This window comes from Cyclopterus lumpus, chromosome 21 (assembly GCF_009769545.1).
Source record: "Cyclopterus lumpus isolate fCycLum1 chromosome 21, fCycLum1.pri, whole genome shotgun sequence".
Taxonomy (NCBI): domain Eukaryota; kingdom Metazoa; phylum Chordata; class Actinopteri; order Perciformes; family Cyclopteridae; genus Cyclopterus; species Cyclopterus lumpus.
This window is the reverse complement of record NC_046986.1, coordinates 12,760,373-12,780,546: the sequence shown is the minus strand read 5'-3', so window position 1 is coordinate 12,780,546 and position 20,174 is coordinate 12,760,373. Positions and strand designations below refer to the sequence as shown.

Sequence of the window (20,174 nt, the reverse complement as noted above, 5' to 3'; positions counted from 1 at the left end):
TACCTGCATTCAAAATCTTACTCAAGTAAGAATTCAGAATAAAAGTACTCCTCGCTCAAAATGACCCCACTCAGAGTGTTATATATATATATATATATATATATATATATATATATATATATATATATATATATATATATATATTATTGGCATATTAATGATGCATTTATGTTATCATTTTAACTAGGTTACTTAATATAAAGTAAAATATTTAACTTCTGAAATGTAGTGAAGAAGAAGTATGAAGTAGCTGAAAAGGTCAGGTACAAGTACCTCAAAATCGTACGTAGAGTACTTCCTCTTTACTTGGTTCTCTATAGATTCAAGAAACATCTTTCTTTCTGTCAGCAACACTTCCAGGTGTAATATGGCAGAGTCAAAAAACATTCCTCTCCCGTTTTATTATAGTGGAGGATTGGAAAATTTAATTTCTGTTGAATAATTTATTCATTTGAGGTTTTTAGCCATGAATATACATGAATTAAGTCACTATTGATGGATTGTTTTGAGAGAACGGGTACTGTAGTGCGAATCACATACGAACATGAAAAACGCTATTTAACGCTTATTATACCTTATTTTAGTTATTGTTTATTGATTTTGTTTGTCTTTTATTAGGTCCTAATTATTTTTATATTACGTGGTCTGTTTTCTAAAGAGCCAACAACTGATGATAATGATATTACTTACATATTACTTACACATTTTCTACTTCAATAATATAAAGATACACATTGCATTTTCTAATACACGATCTTCGATGACGTGAGCAATTTACAGGTGCACGGGCCGGAGAGTGTCCGGAAGTGACGTAGCACACTCAAAAGCGCATACTATGGGATTGGACAACACACGATGGACAGAGAGAGAGAGAGAGAGAGATAAAGAGAGAGAGACATGGGGAGACAGCAGTCGGACGTCTCTGAGAGATTCAACGGAGCTTAACGGTAATATTCTCAATTTTGTGTGACTTTTATTGCGAGACGGTGACATTATAACTCTTATACGTGTGCACTGTTTATCGAGAAACGCTTCGTCTCGACGAGGCTAACGTTAAGTGTGTTGCCAGTGCCGCTCCGGTAACTATACTAACGTTATCCACTGAAACCAACTGTTCGTGTAGTTTATGAGCGAGTTGTTCGACACCTCGCTGTCAATGAAGAAAGACGACACCTCTCGTTTGAGTAACTCGGAGTCAAGCAGCGCCTATAAAGTCTCGAGCATACACGCGTTAATAGGTTTGAGTGGTTTTTCGCCTCCATTGTGCAAGCAAGTGGATCATCTCGCTGATTATTGAAGTAGAAAAAGATTCTTTCCTTCCAAGTTTTAACCAGAAGCAGGGAATTATAGGCGGTGTGCTGCTGCAGGAGAGGAGGCTAGATTATAGTGTTTGGTGAAGAAGTGTTTATCTTTTAGTAAGGGGGTGTTACTCAGAATATATGTTTGTTTTGTATTTTTTGACTACGTGGCTAAAAAAAAGAGAGTGAAAAAGATGCTGGATCCTTTGGCTTATCCTTTAGTTATTATGCTGCTTTTTTTCCATGCACTACACTATTACTTGTTTCCACTCATTTGCCAGTTTGTTAGCTACACCTGGCTTGAACTAATATAGTCTAACACAACAATCCTGCCTCCATTAAAGGCATAATGTTCAGCTCTTTTTTTAAGCTGTTTTATGTTAAACATTGTGGTCATTTTTGAGGCTGTCGTTTGGATTGCATCACAATAAGCAGTGTTTCTAATAATTTGTCCACCCCAATACATTTAAACTGCATGCTGTTGGTCTTGAGTCTTGCTTTATGAAGTCCTGAGACAAATCCAAGTCATAAACAAGTAATTATGCACCCATCATCAAATTGAATGCTAATACAAAAAGAATGATTGTATTATAATAGAAAGATCGCTCTTTAAAAGTTGTCGTTATTACTTTATATACACTTTATAAGGTTTAAAACCAAAATGATCAGGTTTGTTTTGTTCCTGTGACGCAATCACAATTATTTGCCGTTTCCTTCCTTTCCAACTTAATGTGTTTGTAAGGAGTTGATTGGCTGCACACTTTAATAATATCCTGGGCTTAGGGAGGATATCAAGTCATTTACAAAGAAAACAAGTTCAAACCTAAGTGGAAGTCAGTGGTGTGATAGTCAATATCAACATTTAGTTTTTTTTATCAAGATTATTCTAAAAGCACCAGATTCATGAGTCGAGTCTGCCTCGAGACTTCTGTCAGAAACTGCAGAGTTGAATCAACTCCAACATAAAACCCATTTCAACAAAAACAGATCCTTAGATCCAACCTTTCTATGCAGATGGGATGTGTTGCGGAACTATTGTTATAGTATTACTTTTCGAGAGGCGTACCTGATAAACTGGTGATGTGTCAGATGGGAGACTAGTAACCTCTCACCCTGTTCTCCGTGAGCAGCTCTCTTAGCCGACATCTGAAACAAATCTCACACAATCATTCACCCGTCTTTCATGTCACAACAGTTAATTTCTGTCCCATACTTTTGTCACTCAGTGGTGGAAAGCGTTCCATGTCTGAGCGGTGGATGCTGTGCACTGTCACGCCGGCAGCATCGTGTTCCACCCTCATTGTGCTGAGGGTGACATTTCCAGTAAGTGTCCACGTGTGTCACTGATGACGGCGCCTCTTTTGTAACTGCTGCCCATCTGTGGTGCAGTTACAGGTCACACACTCGGGACCCGAATCAGCCAAATGTGGTCCCCCACTAACAGCGTGTTGAAAGCTACACCTCTCAGGGGTTCTTAACTACGGCACGGACACACCAGGTTTACAGCAAACATGAGCGACGACAAGTGGGGCCAGTTGTGCCTTTTCAAGCTCTTTTGTTCTTTTTTTTTTTTATGTAGGAAGAACTTTTTTATACAGGGAGAGCATTGACGTTTAACACCAAAGGGAGAATTGTACATTGTTAAACAGGGTTTCTTTATTACCATAAAAAGGGGCATTGTACTTCATTTTTGCTCAGCCCACACCATCATCATGCCAAAAATACTCAATAGCAAACCAAATGTGTATTAATCCGTGACTGAAAGTAGTCCCGAGCAAATGCACTTTGAGTAGAGCATCATAGGGGGCGGTCCTGATGCCGGCGTGGAGACAGGAAGCTGTATTTATGTAATTGACATGTGTAGCCTCGCAGCTGGTCTGATCTCGGTAATCTCAGCCCCGGAGACTCGGCTTGTTTGTTTTGGGTCGCATTTATACAGCAGTGACTCTAGTCAGTGACATGTCCCATCAGGCTTAATGAATAAGCTTGTTTCTGTGTTTCATAAGATGAAACGACACAATAAACATGTCAAGTTCTTATGTGTCATCAGTGGTGTGCTGCCCCAGATGAAGATCAATTATTATATTACAACTGCGATGGCTGTAATGTGGAAAGAAAGTAGTCCACTGTCTGATTTGAAAGGTTTATGTTTGAGAGAGTGATTTTCTCTACATTAGTTACTCCTCAGCTCGTTGCAATTATTAAATAATCGCCTTATTTCGATTATTTTGGCCATTTTACATAATCGTTGGATTCCACAATCGAGGGAATTTAAAGCCAGTGTTATGAACAAATATAAAGTGAATTCGGTGCGTTTCAGCTGGATAAAAACAGCATCTACCTGAGCACGAGGTTCCAATGTCCAGATAAAAGCATGGAGAAAGAGAGAGCTGCTTGGCTGGTTCGACCTTTCTGCTGTTGGGCAGGTTCTTCTGTTTGAGCTCATAACAGCTCATGTGTGTGTTGCTTACAAAGCAAGAAGATGATGACAGACAGGCGATGATAACGGGTCTCTGTGAGGGCAGTTCTCCCTTCGGGTGCAGCAGTGTGTTTGACAGTTCTGAGGAAAGTTATGCTGGCATTGTAGCGTCCACCCAGCTTTTCTAAATCTAGAGAATTCACATAAAAAATGGTTGGCATCGTGACAGCAGGACTACTAACAGCAGAATAACACCTCTGTGGGTCTGCAGCTTGTTTCTGCAGCCCTGATAACTCAATTTATTGATGTATCTGTGCAGGAAAACAAAATGCAATTTTGTCATCTTTTTCTATTTATTTTTAATTGGCATTGACATTACCCATAATGTTGATTGATTGCTACATTTGAGCTCAGTGTTGGTCAATGTTTTCCATCCATCCATTTTCAATACCGCTTAATCCTCATTAGGGTCGCGGGGGTGCTGGAGCCTATCCCAGCTGACATAGGGCGAAGGCAGGGGACACCCTGGACAGGCCGCCAGTCCATCGAGGGCACATGTAGGGACATACAACCATTCACTCTCACATTCACACCTATGGGACATTTAGAGATCAATTAACCTGCAGCATGTCTTTGGACTGTGGGAGGAAGCCGGAGAGCCCGGAGAGAACCCACGCTGCCACGGGGAGAACATGCAAACTCCACACAGAAGGACCGCTCCGACCGGGAATTGAACCCGCGGCCCTCTTGCTGTGAGGCGACAGTGCTAGCCACTACACCACCGTGCAGCCCAGGTCAATGTTTTCCATCAAATGTAATTTTCAAGTAACCAGTAGACGATGTGACACAAAGTGTGGTACACAGAGATACTCTATGAAATGCAATATGCACTTTTATTTTCTGCATTATGTTGTTAACCCAACAAGCTCTGAAATGATAAACCGTCTGTCAAGCAGAAATCCTAAACATTCTCACATGCGTTGTGAAAGATTGTAATTAAGCAAATTGAACTAGAACAAATGGTTCATAAAATACAAAGTAAAAGTGCATCATTCATAATCTCCCAGGTTTAGTGTGCGATTTACAATGAATGCTTTAAAGATAGACATTACATTGGTTTATGTGCTGAATGTTCACATGGCATGGAGCACAGCCATTGAAGGGCAGTTGACCAAACAATAAATGTTGGGCCAAAGGATGTGAACATGAATTTCTAGCCCGCTTCCTTCTCTGTCCCTCTTTATCCTCACTCACCCTCTCTCTTCCTCCGCTGCCTCTGGCCCTCTCCTCCCTCCCTTCCCTCCTTCTGAATGACATTTCTGTAATGACACTGTCTGAGCTCCTGCCTCCATCCCATCCTTAGCTTACTGTGCGCCACACGCAGGGCCAGCTTGTCACACTGAGAGTACGCCTGGCGCGCCTCACATCTATATATCGGACCACTTAATGCCAATAATGCAACTCGGCTAGATTAAGTATTGTACGCATCCTCCATCTTCCGGGCCCCTCCGTTTCGTTGGCTCTCCCGGAGAAGGAGTTGTCGTTTGCCAAAAGGGTTTAATGGATACACTCGTAGACACTGTGCTGGTCAGCCTGTTTCAGGATTGGGGTTCTGTTTCGAAGTGGGTTAAGTCCAACATGTCTTCATATTTGGGCTGGGGTATTACACAGTTTTTACTGGGGGGGAGGGGGGAGGGGGGGTGGGAGGGTAGATTAACTAAGCATGGTTAAACCCTAAATGGGCTTGAGTTTTGCTACTAATATTATGCAGGCTTTACTTCCTGGAGTAATGGTTGATATATTTTGAGAGTGTTCTGTGTCTACTGTCTCTGGGTTAGTTATGAGGGAAAAAATATACATTATTTATATAAAGAGTGTGCAAAAACCACGAAAGACACTCTCAAAAGAGCATTTTTACCTGAGAAGATGTTATTAAAATGCAGTTAACGTCAATGATACATTTCCATACAATAAACTACAATGTTTTGGTTGCGTGTGTGTGTGTGTGTGTACTGTATTCACGCAACTGCACATGGCTTTAAATGTACTTCTCTCTTGTGATGCGTCTGCTAACCGAGCTTCTATAATTACCGCAGCCTGCAGCGCCTCATGGGGAGCATATTAACACACACGAGTGGAGGAGCAAGAACCAGAGCACACGCACACGTCATACAGGGTGTGTGTGTGCGTGTGTGTGTGTGTGTGTGTGTGTGTGTGTGTGTGTGTGTGTGTGTGTGTCAGTATCTTTGACCGCTGATGTGTACATCTGTAGAATATGTGAATAAAAGGGAAACACTGTTACTCGAGTATAATGCGTCAATAACTTCTCTCGTCAAAGACAAGGTGTCAATGTGCATAATGCACCACATGACACAAACTGGAGCAACAACAGGCCTAAGTATGTACTTTATATGTAGCCTGACTGATGGTGATTATTTTATATCTTAATATCAAATTGATAATGGAGAGTTTACTCTTTTTTAAACACAACTAGAGCTGCTACAATTAGTTGATTCAGAAAATATATTGGCAACATTATTGATAATTAGGTAATTATTTAAGTCATTTATCATGCACAAATCTCAAATCTGCTTTGCTTTAAACACTTTAAAATAGAATATGGTATTTTTTTTCCTTTCAGTTACTAAAAATAAGTAACTTCAAAATAGGTACTGGGAATTTAAGATTGATATTTTCAACAGTTTTTAACTTAATCTCATAAAGGTTATTTGCAGCTAAACAACCATTTTTGATAAGGATGCATTTATTTGTCTATTTACTATTTTCAGATGTTCTCCTTTTCTGAAATCGAGAAAACATCATTACTCCACTTTTGGAAAATAATTGAGATTATTTTTGGGGGGATAATCATGCAGCTGTATCCAGTGCATCCTCCTGTAGTCTTCCCTGAACTTGTGATAAAGAGGCAACCAGGATAGACGGTATGTTGTGGTGCGGGCAGAATCCTGCAGGAGTGATGAACATCCATTGTTATGTAATTTCCTCTCCGCGTGGATTGGTCAGGCTGTGGGGTTGTTGGCGGGCTCAGCACGATAATCTCACAAGCATTATCTGTCTCTCAGAATCAGTGGTTGTTATGGGAGGAAGACTCACTCATCCATGCCTGCTTTGTTAGACCAACCAATGAGCCAGGCCGGGCTGTTTCTATCATCCATCTTAGCCAAACAGGTTTATCCTTGTGCATGAAGTCAACATATTAAGGACCAATCCATACTCATTAGTTTAGGCATTTCCCTGATTAATCATACTTCCTGTCTCCAATTACCCAATTTTATCCAACGGCTGACAAGCTGGCTCTGGGATGCATGATTTATATACTGTATTTAAAGATGGTACAAAAAAAAGTATTGGGTAAAAGTATGTAAACAGTCTCAATAACAACAACACCACCTAATCGCAAGGATTTTTATGCGACAGCTGTGGCCGGAGTCATTAGGTTTTCGGGTTGTCCATCTTACTATCGTGCACATTTGGCACAAACATCCTGTTGGACTCGAGGTTGAACTGATTAGATTCTGCTTATCAAAGGTCGAGGTCATGTCCTTCCTATCGTGAACTCAAGAGTTCATAAGCATGACAATTTCACACAAAAGGGATGATATTTTGGAGTAATTGACAAAATAAAATAAAATGTTTAAAATCTATTTACCTAAACTGATATTTTCTTCCAAAAACTGGTCATTTAAACAACCTAGCACGTTTCCAAAAATGAGGAGCTATCTCAGAGAGATTGCGAATAATTTTATTTTTTATAGTGTTTTTTTATACTTTAATTTTTTACTTATGAGACATTTTTAACCCTTTGCATTGGACATGTTTTTGTGGTGACACAGCTAGACTTCATTGCTTTCTTAATATTTTCATGAGAGGTGTTCGGTGTGTTTGTGCGCCAGAGTGCCTATACCTGGCCGCTGCATGCGATGGCAGATTGTAAAGGTAAACCACTGTAAACTGCGATGGTGCTTTTTCTCTTATTAATGCGGAGGACACAGGAGCTGTCAGTGATGTTGTTCCACTGCTGGTGAAATAGTAATGAGTGTGTATAACAGAGCTCAGCCAGTGTGGTTTACATCCCCGTTAGACTTGGAGGCGAGCCAGAGCCCAGGGAGCACTGACTGTGCTTTTATCTGCTTTTTCTTATTGTAGATTCATTATTGTGTATTCTTTGTCTGACAATACGAGAAGTTTGGAGATGCCACACTGAGCTCTGTGTGGATTTCAGTTTTAGTTTGTCGTCTTTCCTTTTGAATATCAACCCTTAAATTATAAACGTCACTTTGCTTGGAATGGATTCTGATTTACTTTACACAAATGTCCTAATTTCCTATATTTTTGATCAATACAGATGTCTGAGCCTGTGCTATTTAGTTATTTAACTTATTTTATTTTGTTTTATGTTGTAGTTTAACAAAATCCAGAGAGGCTAGTGATTGGCTAGTGCCACCTCTGTGGCATAACAAGCAGTTTGAAGCAAAGCACAGCGTCTCCTCAAGAAGTCAGGCAGGGTGGCTTGTCCATTTTCTTTGTTCCAGCAAAAGTAAATACGGCAGATGGTTTATCAAGAGATATTATACCAAAAGGCAGTTATTTTTCCTGAGGAAGCTGTAATCAAAGTGGACAATGGAGACCCTCAGATGTCAGATGTCCTGCTTGTTGCTATCGAAAGTTATTTGAAACTCTTAATTAAAATTAAATTCAAATATGTTTTAATAATGAAGGTTTGAGGAAATGAGAGAATGACCTTGAGATCAAAGTCTCATCAAGCTTTCATGGATCACTTTAACTTCTGTTTTTTTTTTTTAAATGAGTTTTTTTACCTTAGTTTACGACTGTTTATGCATTATTTGATGGATAGATGAGTAAATCAATACGGCTTTGATGAGTTTAGAGTAAACATTATAAATATTTGTTCAAAGCCGGCTAACATTTTGAAAAGTGAACTACATATTTAAAACACTGGAAAGCCTCTTTAACTTCAGGCTAAGTGGCAACAACAACCTTTTAATGGCACTGCTATTGTCAGAAAGGCTTTACCGCTTTTGTGATGAGACAGGATACCATTTATTGGCAGAAGGAGAAGTTTGAGTAGGTATTCAGGTAAATTATTAACAGAAATATAGAGCATCATTTTGCCATGGAATGTTATACAATATAAACATAAAAACAGAATTAGCTGTTTTGGCTTTAAAAGTGTTTAATTTCTATTGAAGAAGACTTGAAGGGGAAGGTTTCATAATACAATGTGGCTTTGCTTGTTTCATTGTGAGCCCACAGGCTTGGGATCTGCTGACCTTTGGAGTTTCAGCCATTGAGCAGAGCTAGATGTTCTCGCTAAGCAAACAGTTCAGGTATTTTAATTCCATGCTCCTATGGATATCCAATGCCTCTCTATCTCTCTTTGTTAATATTTAACTAGAACTGTATTTTTGGGAGTTCCCCTGCTGTGTTTTTATATATGCAGTGTTCACAAGAGCATGTGTCCAGCAACGTGGCAAGAATAGTAATTCTGGCTTACACCCACTCGTGTTCTCCTCAAGGTCAAGAGAATCCTCGACATTGTGTTAAGTGTGTACTTTGCATCACAAAGGTGCAGTTTTCACAGGTCCAAGTATAAGCTTAACACACTCGCCATTCCCTAACGTCAGTCCCATTAGAGCCAGCGTCCTCGGCCATCTGCACCGTGACTCATTTGGCTGTCATTTCACGCCATTTATAGGCCGTGTTTGGAAGTCTCCCCCTCAGCCTCACCCCGGGATACCGGACCTCTTCCCCTGGCAGCTCCGCAGGGGTGTGGCCTGAGGATGGAGATTTGACAATGCTGCTCCAATTTCCCAATCCCCCAACCCACCATGCATCATTACATTCCCACTACTCCCTCCCCATCTTTATCTTCCCCAGAGGTTTGGGCCTGTAAAAAGAAGATGGGGTGGAGCATCTGTTCCCCAAGCCTTTCCTTCCACCCACAGTCCCTCCCTCTCAATCAGAATCAGTCTCTTCTGATATATATATATATATATATATATATATATATATATATATATATATATATATATATATATATATATATATATATATATAAATAATGCAGACACACTCCCTTTCGTCTGAGCTACACCGCCTTTTCGCTTCAGTCTTTTGATTATCTGGTGACTCAACCATTTTTCTTAATGTCACCTTGAAAATGTTGTAGTTGGCGATACCTTTGTGAACTCTTTCATTGTATAGTATGGACTCATGCACCTTCATTCATACCAGTCCTCTGTCTGTACTTGATTAACAAGTCACTCAGTTAGTGAGAAGCAAGACAGAGCCAAACCGGACGCCACACGCTCAGAGACCACCTGACGGGTCAGTGCGTGTACACACCTGCAGACAAATGCACAAAAGCTAAATGGCTAAATGATGTGGTTTTACTTCAGTACATCGTGAGTTGCATAAAATGACCTTTTGTGGGAATAAAAGAGTGGTTCTTCTGACTTTCTGTATCTGACCTTTTAATGTTTCTCTGACTGCCATAGTCCTTCAGCCATGAAGCTTGAACTTTCTTATTCCTCCTGAGTATGGACTTCTGTATTTGAGATTTGAGTGCTCCGCATCATGAAAAACTTGGCCAATCGGTAAAATGTACCTGATATTAGATCAAATGTTGTTTTCCGTGCTCTGTAGAAACATTGAAAACTGAAGTCTTAGTTTGCAGTTGAATACGTCTTCGCTTACCAGGAGAAAGCACAACTGTGCAGAGCATTTACATCCTGTGGAGAGTTTATTTGACTACAAATGTACAGTCCATGCTAGAATACAAGATAAACTGCAGTCATATGTGGGATTGTAATGCAACTGGCATGGAGAGAAGTGGTTACTGATTTTTGTACAAAGGGATTTTCTCTTGTGCAGACACCGTCTGTCCTACTTACAGAGACGCCACTGCAGCCTAACCTGCTGTTCCCAGCTGGTGCTGCTTTAAAATACAACCCCCCCCCTCCTTTTCTTCCCCTCTCCTCTTCATCTCTCTTAACTCCTCCTCTCAGAGTCTGTGCAGAAGGCTCCACCCCTCCCGTCCCCCCTCCTCTGCTCTTTGAGCTGCGTCCTCTCTGCGTCAGACAGCTCCATTCATGAAAAGTGTGACGTGAGCAGGTCTTCAGCAACCGGGTGACGCTACCAGCCACCCACTCACATCCCAGGTGCTGCGGGAGTTAGAGGAATGTATGTCACTCTCCAGCCTCTGTCTCCCTCTCTCCATGCTTTTCTAGACGTTTTTTCTTCATCTTAACCATCAGTTTAGCCTCTCTTCCTCCCGGCTTTTTTCTTTTCTCCAACCGTGCCTCAGAGCTGTGCGAGGACTATGAATCTGAGCTCTTTCTGCTGTGAGTAATCTGCTGATGTTGTGTCTTTGGCGTACATCTCAGTAGAAACAGTGTGATGTGGAAGTTCTTCTTCTTGCAAACGTGTCTTATATATTGTTTTCTTTTGATTGTACTTATTTAGTTTGTGTGTGTTTGTGTGTTTGTGTGCGTGTGCAAGGAGACATTCAAGTGTGTGTACTGTTTGTACTGTACGTGGATCAGCTGTGTCAGTGTTAGTTCAGTAGCAGTGCTGCAGGAGTGTGTTGAGCGTTCGTGCGTCGGTGCGTGCAGGAGCTATTTTAGGCTCAGCAGTGATGCTGCTGCTGCTGCTTTTTGATGCAGTACGTCTCCGTGCCCTCTGAAGGACAGGTTGAGATGTAGGTAAAGGTATACACCAACAGAACCCCCGCCCTCTACCTGCTGACGGAGCAGCCAAATGATACTCTGAGGCATTATAATGCATTATAGTGGTCAGAGAGGGCAGACTTTTCTGGGACACACATGTATTGCACACAGCCACAGGCGTTTCAGTATGTGTCATAAACAAATCACATTCACTCTCCAGGTTTTGTCTTTAACTCTGCCTCTCTTTTTGTCCATCTTCCCCATATTTGACTTTTCTCCCCCAAAATGCGTATTCATCTGTCTCTTTATTTTAGTCTGCTTGGCTGGAGGAAAGCTCTGTGTATGCCCACCTCTGTCCTCTGCTACTGAACATGTTTATATAACTGCACAGGATGAGTCGGCGGCAGCCGGGCTCTAGCGAGGAGGAGGAGGAGGAGGAGGAGGAGGAGGAGAGCTTCATCCATCCATTCTCTACAGAGCGTTAAAAATAATGGCTATATATTCATATCCATGTAGAGTTTGCCATTTGGATTGTATTTCTAGGGTGTCTAACATAGGGTACTGGATTAAATATTAAAACATAGATGAGGTGCATGTTGCAGGGATAGTATGAACCCAGGAGCTTAATAGAAGCACTAATGTGTATTGATTTCCTGGCTTTCTGCTGTGGCAGCCTGTATTTAGGCAGAAGAAAGGACATGTAGTACAACACCCGCTTCCTCTTGTTAAACCTGACATGCCCCATTTCTCTTTGCACTGTAGCTTTGTGTATTTCCATATTGCGACCATTAAAATGGCGTCAGTCACAGCCGGTCTCCTGCAATATGGGTGTTTGTCTGTTGTGTCACTTTTTGTCTGTCTCTCTCCTCGGCCCTTGTTGGCGGTGCAAGCAGGCCGTCCCTATTAAAAGAGCACAAGGGGGATTGTTGTGGCAGCAGCTGCTCTAGTGTGCAGTGTTGAGTGTGTGCTTGCCTCTGTCTTTCGATGTGTGTGTGCTGCTGTCTCCTGGCCGTGCAGGGCAGACAGGCCCAGTTCACATGGAGCCGGCTCCTCTTGTGTCCTTTGTTGTCGCTCCGGGTGTCTTTCCCATTGGAGCGTGGTCAGTACGGTATCATGCCGCAAGCAGCCACAGCAGCAGCAGAAAAGCAGTTTGTCTTTCTCCTTTGTGTCCGTCGTTCATTTCTTTTTTCGGTTTCCAGCAACAAAATCTTCCTCGCTATCTTCCTTTATAACCCCCCAATCTGCTTTTCTTCTTCTACTTTTTTCTTAGCCGTTCTGTCCCTCCACTATCTTCTTGGCCCCACTGTCCCTTTCTGTGTGTTTGCACTCATCATCTCCCGAATGGATCTGGTTAGCATTCAGTAGAGCTCTGTAAAGCTGTATCGTCAATCTTTGCTGGGAAGAAAGAGTCTGCTTTACTCAAAAGGCAGATATTGAAGCCCTGTGAGCTTTTCAGAGCAGAGTATGTGTGAAGTTGAAGATTTTAGGAGGCTGTGTGTCAGGGTTGCAATGCTGGCTGCAACCTCACTGAGAGGCTGGGAGAGTGAAGCTGGAGGGAGAGTATGTGACGATGTCGATGGCGTGCACTCTTTCCTTCAGTTATTTATTTTCTCCAGTTCTGGCTGGCACTGGCTGAGGCTATTTGAGGAACAAGTTATGCGTGTCTGTTTGGAGTGCTAATGATTCACAGCCACGTTAACCCTGGATTGTAGTGTTTTTCTCTAGAATGTGTTGGTCAGCTGATTTCTGTTGAGCTCACTGACGAACAAGGAAACAGCACAGTCAGACTTTGATGTTTTGGACTTCAGAAGGAAAAGGCGAGGTGTCACTGTTTTGTTTTTGCACTTTCATCCTCCTATCAGTCGGCTCTCTCTGGCAGTTTCATTCATCCACCTGACCGCCTCCTCCTCTCTCTGATAAATCTCTCCTTCACAACAAACCAGGTGATCCCACCTGGCACTTTCCCTGTGGCCTTAGCAGGAGCAGCTTTGACCTTGTTCCTCTTTGCCCAGCAACACCAGTCAAACCCTGAGCAGGTAGGCAGACAGGGTTTATTGCTCTGTGTCCTGCTTCTCCCCGTAGGTTTCTAAGTCAGCTCAGGTGAGTCACCAGAGGGAATCAAACTATGAAGAAAGAGAGATTATAGGGAAATGTCAGCCATGTGACGGCAGATGCCTGAACGCTGTGCAATAATTTGTTTATTTTCCCCTCCACCACTGTGCCCGCACCAGCAGATTACTTTCACCCACCTACATAAGGCTGCTCAATCCCCTCTGGCAGGACTCATGGCCATGGTAGCAAGGGAAAGCTGATTTAAACATCGGCCCACATCCCGACAATCAAATCAGAACTGGGTGGCTGTGTTGGCACAGTCTTTGTTTCCGAGGTTCAATTAAATTCAATGTTGATACTGCTAAATATGTTCGAATTCTGTCCGCCTCCAATGACAAAGAAATACTAACTATGAGCCGTAGGTTTTGCGATTTCTGTTTTATAACATTGTTTACTCACACGATAAACACCGGCCATTAAAGTCCATAGTCAGCACTGACGAGGGAAATAAGTACAAATACCAGAGTTCAGCTGTTCAACTGTGACCCAGAATAACAGATGTCACGTGTAGTTCAGACTGTAGAGACTCCAGAGCTACTGATGGTAAGAGACTCTTGTATTTGTCCAGTTTATTTAGTTTTCACTCTAAATCTGTTCCTTTATTGCTCATTTGAGGTGCTCAGTGGAATCGGTTTGGGTTGTTTGAAGTAAACACAAAGAAATCCTGACTCAGTGCTCTGCAGTCATACGTCTCTATGAGCCTTAGCTGTCTAATATTATGGAAGTCAGGTGAATTATAAATCAGCTGGGGGTGTTGGTTGCTTATGAGATTTCTACATATCTTCTTTTGAGGTAAAGAGCTATAACATGTGTTTGTTGTTAAAAAAAGGTCAATATATTCCGATTAATGCAAGTTCACCCAATCTTCACTTTAAAGATAGTGAAGACCTCTTTGTTGTTGTTCTTTAAATCCTCCATCGCTCCTTTTAGCCTCTCCAAACCTGAGTGTTGTATGAGAGTGAGTGTGACTGCTAGCAGAAGGTCAGGATGGATGCTGTGTTGACATGGTAATGTGTGAATGAGGAGGTGGTATGGCGGCTAAATTGGTTCTTTGTTGGTGGTGCAGCTGTCTCCTAAAGGGAGGTTCCCCCTATGGGGCCCAGCAGGGCTTCCCTTAATGAGAAGCAGAGTGATGGAGTAAAAGATGATGCTGCTGCTACTGTGTTGAGCATGAATGCAATGTGCACCTCTGTGTTTGTTAAAGGTCTGTTTGTTGCTGCATTAATATAACGTGGACGGTCGTGCTGCTTTTGTGAAGGTAGAGTTTGTCTACACACTAACTAAACAACCATGTTTCCGTTTGCTGAGAGCCACACAAAAAAAACCTCCTTTCCCCAGAGAATTGATAGGAGTAGTGGGATTAATGGATCCTGCCGGACACACCCCTGGTGTGTGTGTGTGTGTGTGTGTGTGTGTGTGTGTCTCAGAACCTGATCCTCCTGCACCACCAGCTGCCACGTAAACACACACACTCATAAAGTATGGACAGTAACAATATCAGTGAGGTCTTTCTCTGCCAACACGGCTCCACGTCTATAAGTGTGCTCATATGCTAAAGATGTATTTGTCGTGATGCACAGTGCTATTGGTCATTGACATTAGGTTGTGTTTAGAGAGGCAAGAAAATGACAGGAAGTGTTTAGAGGATATATGGAGGGGGAGGGATGAATAGGGTCTGTGTTTGTACAAGCTTGTCTCTCGAGCCCCGCAGAGGGATTAAAGGATCAGTCCTTGATAATTTATCTCTCTCTTTAGCGCTCTCTCTCTCCCTCTTTATTATTTTTACCCTCTTTGCTGAGCATCGACATTGTTTCATTCACTATGACACATTGTGGACTTTATGCAAACATGTAACACAATTACATTTGAACATGAGAGAGACAGTCAGTGTGTTCTTTTGCCCAGTCATGGCACTTTCGGAAAGTCCTGTAAATAAATGACTGTGTAAATGAAACCCTGGGCCCTTTCTTAATGAGGCCCAGACATTATTCATGGTTTTCTATGCACATAGAGATCTTCCATTAGAGATTAATGGGGGAGAGAAAGAGGTTTGTTTCCTATTATAGATGCAGAGGCTCAGCCCTGTTAGGAAAGAGACTGGGCAGAGAGAGTACAAATGAGTGAAAATAATAAAAGGTTGAAAGGCATCAGTTTGTCTGTCAAACTGTGCTCTGTCTTCATCCTTTAGTCAGATTGAGTTGGGTTATCGGGGTTGCTGTGTGTGCAGGCTGCTGTCTGAACATGAGCGTTTCTATCAAACCGACCCTCTGAGGCTCACGTCAGAAGCCCAGCTCCAAGAATCGTTCGTGGGGTGGAATTTCAGAACAGGCCTCGACTCGCACAGCTCGATTGTCTCTGCTGTGGAAGGGACAGATTTATTGGATACCTGAGAGCATTCTCTCCTTGCCCTGCACTCTCAGCAACCTGCTTAGAGACAGGCCTGCATTATAGATGAGCTTCTGGCAGCCACTACACTCTCACAGCGCTCGGGTTACCCCCCAGTAGATACACACAGATACAGTACATACATTCGCACAAGCATCTGCGTGGACCAACGGATTAGGATGCATACCATGTAAATGAGAGCATCTCCACTTTGAGGAATTTATTTTACTCCCCTTTTGCTTTCCCCATCTTTTCTGTTCTGTAAAGTACCCACAAAGGCAAAAATAACAAATGCATCAATAAACACACACATGTTTGGCTCTGAAATGAAGGCATGGTGTTGATATCTGCATCAGAGGCCATGGGATCAAAGCTTTAACATAAACAAAGTGTGTTTCAGTTGGACTTCATGCCTGTCCCCTTCAGGAAACCTCCACGTAACACAGAGCCAACTCACTGCCTCTCTGTCTCCTCCCTCCTGGACTTTGATCTCCTGTTCCCGACTGTACACGCTGTACAGCCTCTTGCTATCTCCCTCACACTGTGTCCCTGACACTCGGTTTTCTACGGCCCCTTCAAAGTCGATTGGATTTCTAAGGGCATGTCCTCCTGGGTTTAAAGGGGGTAAAACAATAAACAGGTTTTAGATTGATTCACAGATTTGGGACATTTCTTTTTGCCAAGATTTGGAAAACGAGCACAGTCAGACTGTGGATAAATGACCATCTGTTTGTCTGAAAACACTGTGAATACTACAGTTGCAACAAATTAAAGCCCCCCCTGTGTAGGATTTAGGGTTGCAAAATTCCGGGAATATTCAAAGTAGGAAACTTTCCACAGGAATAAACAGGAATAAACTGGGAATTTGGGGGTAATTTAACTGTATGTACCTTGTCATAAGCAGACATGCATGCAAACATTTATAATACAACTTTTAAAAATGACATTTTGTGAGTAGAACTTTATTCTTTCATTGAACAACAAAAACATGAACGTTGAATAAAAAAGGTGTATTCCCTATGATCGCCACCCCCCAACCCAAATTGGTTTTGGGGTGTTTTTCTCTGAATCCTTTCAGGTCTAAATGCTTTCTTCCTGGACCTCATCAACGTCCTCCTCACTGCTGTAAAAAGTTAGTCTACTGTATACAAATAAACTTGGTATTAAATTGAACATGGCTTCAGTTTACCAAGTAATCAATATGCTAGGTAATGACAAACAGTGTTGGGAAAGTTCACTTTCTACATGAACTAGTTCAGTTCATAGTTCACACATTTTAAAATGAACTAGTTCAGTTCATAGTTCAAAACTTAGTTTTGTTGCAAAAGCATATAACAGGGAACTTAAATGTAGTTGAGAACAAGACTATGCACGCCGAGCTCAGCTGGACCCTGAATGCAGCTGGTTGGGAACATTGTCTGCCAGAAACATAAAACTTTCTGTTGTTTTTGAACGTCTTTGTCATCAGTGTTGCGTCTGAACGTTTCAGCCCTTTGCCTGGCAAGTGTGAGAGCGCCGAGTTGCGTAGAGGCCAAGAGCGGTATTGCAGAGAGATAGAGATTTCAATTATAGCTCCCAACATATTGAACAAAATAACTGAACTAGTTAATTTTTTGGAGCTGTGAACTTAGTTCAAAATTTTGAATTATGAACTGAACTAGTTCATTTTAAAATGTGTGAACTATGAACTGAACTAGTTAATTTTTTGGAGCTTAGTTCAAAATGTTGAATTATGAACTATGAACTGAACTAGTTCATTTTAAAATGTGTGAACTATGAACTGAACTAGTTCATGTAGAAAGTGAACTTTCCCAACACTGTTTGTCATTACCTAGCATATTGATTACTTGGTAAACTGAAGCCATGTTCAATTTAATACCAAGTTTATTTGTATACAGTAGACTAACTTTTTACAGCAGTGAGGAGGACGTTGATGAGGTCCAGGAAGAAAGCATTTAGACCTGAAAGGATTCAGGGAAAAACACACAAAAAACAATTCGTGTTGGGGGGTGGTGATCATAGGGAATACACCTTTTTTATTCAACGTTCATGTTTTGTTGTTCGATGAAAGAATAAAGTTCTACTCACAAAATGTCAAAAAAGTCAAAAATGTCATTTTTAAAAGTTGTATTATAAATATTTGCATGCATATCTGCTTATGACAAGGTACATACAGTTAAATTACCCCAAAATTCCCAGTTTATTCCTGTTAATTCCCGTATATTCCCGTTTATTCCCGTTAATTCCCGTGGAAAGTTTCCAACTTTGAATATTCCCGGAATTTTGCAACCCTAGATGTGCGTGCCAGATGTTTTGCTCTCAGTGGTCCTAATACACAGCAATACTTTTAATCTCTGCTACTGTTACTGCTTCGCTGAGAACATGGTAAAGCCCCGGTTGTGTGTGTGATTGGTTTAGTCCAACTGTTTCCCAGAAATGTTACATTATTTGTATCTACTCCACAATGTCTTTCATTCAGCAACTCAATGCAATGCTCTGATTTAAAGCCTATCTGATTTTTCTGACCTCGTCCAACCTGCAGTGTTTGCACTCCATAGTTATAAATAATCATCATTAATGTAAGCTCTCTCAATCCCAGATCTATGGGAGCAAATGAGAGGATTGCATTTCTCTTTGTGGAAGTAATAGAGCCCCATGGCAACGGTTACAATCCTGTTCATGTTGTATCTGATGTACCTACAATCATCCAAATGGATTTATTTTAATCTGCATCTTCCATGGATTTTATTAACGATAAACTCTTTTTTGTTCTGTATCCATCTCCCCACTCTGTAGGTGATTTTCAACATTCAGAAGACAAACCAATGTGTTAGGACGCGCCCGACTCATTATCACTGGGTAGTCCATGCAAATGCACGACACAATGGGTAGTTCCCCTGAGGTGCTCTCGTGGACTTCCTGCCCCAGTCTGCTGGTGGGCAAGCTGAAGGAGGAGCTCAAACACACCGTGGTTGGGGAAAACGTGAAGAAATCAAGCTCGCCCAACTCCCAACCTCAGCCTCCTCAGGCCCCTCTGTCCATCCTACCTCCTCAGATTATCACAGACCTTGCGCCGCCAACACAGCTGCCTGTTCCCCTGCAGACTCTGCAGACGCCTGGCCCGGACGAGGACTCAGTGCTGGGGGGTATAAGTCCCCCAAACACAGCCTTGAGTGTGGACTCAACACGAAGTGAGGGTGGGCACTTTGACAACAGCGTGCTCCAGCTGCAGGAGCAGGACCACGAGGAAGCTGGATCGCCGGCCTCCTGTGAGCACGGGTGTGGCAGCGGGATGGAGGAGCAGGTGGGGGAAGGAAACTGTCCCATTGACCACAGTGGAGAGGGGAGGCAGTGCCACCACCATCACCCTGATGACATCAAGCTGCACTTTCAGAGAGCGGGGCCTGGGTCGGGTGGGTTCTTAGAGGGGCTGTTTGGTTGTCTTCGGCCTGTCTGGAACATCATAGGGAAGACCTACTCGACAGAATACAAGCTACAACAGCAAGGTTAGTTCTGGCATTTATCTCTCTTCGTGGAATCAATTTAGGAAACTAAGTGCAGTGTTCTTCAATTCATGTCTCTTTCAGGCTTCTGAAAAAAAGCTTCAGTTTCCATCCAGTTTCTCCTGATATGGTCTGAACCTGTAATTGAATAGCCAACCCCAGATTCACCATATTGCTGTTGTGGGTTTGAATTGAGGTCATGATTAAGTAACCTTGCTGCAGGGCTGCCTTCACAGGCTGCAGAGGGATGCTGCAGGATCGAGTCACGGTCAGACAGAACAGGGCTGGGTCTCGTTGTCGGTCAGCTAATCCAAATGTAGCCAAATGTTCTCCTGCTCGCTGGTTTCAAAACCACATAACGAGGATGGAACAGCATATGACTCACTGTTAGACAGTTATTGCTGAGTATGGCTTTAAAATATGATATCTAGTGTAAGCCATGTTGGCTGGGTTTTTCAAAGAATATTGATGTACAAAAACAATGCAAAAGCTCAAAATTAGACAATTGTGTACAATTTTAAAAATATTTTAATTTTGACAAACTGTAATTTACTTGTTTGCAGACATGTGGGAGGTGCCATTTGAGGAGATTTCTGAGTTGCAGTGGCTGGGCAGCGGTGCACAGGGAGCTGTCTTTTTAGGCAAGTTCCGGTCTGAGGAGGTGGCCATCAAGAAGGTGCGCGAGCAGAAAGAGACGGACATTAAACCCCTGCGAAAACTCAAGCATCCAAATATCATCAGCTTCAGG

At 42.2% G+C, this 20,174-nt stretch overlaps 1 protein-coding gene across 2 annotated transcripts in view; it reads left to right on the top strand.

Moving 5' to 3' along the window:
- Window positions 1-838: 838 nt before the first annotated feature.
- Window positions 839-20,174, top strand: part of si:ch211-45c16.2 (mitogen-activated protein kinase kinase kinase 13) — a 28,167-nt gene continuing 8,831 nt past the window's right edge. The window contains exons 1-3 of one of the 2 annotated variants that reach the window (XM_034562167.1): window positions 839-947; window positions 18,720-19,429; window positions 19,990-20,173. In XM_034562167.1, the coding sequence (XP_034418058.1) occupies window positions 18,790-19,429; window positions 19,990-20,173 (824 nt within the window). In that variant the 5' untranslated portion in view covers window positions 839-947; window positions 18,720-18,789. Of the gene's footprint in view, window positions 948-4,465; window positions 4,512-18,719; window positions 19,430-19,989; window position 20,174 lie in introns of those variants that run through there. The other variant, XM_034562168.1, reaches the window with a different exon arrangement.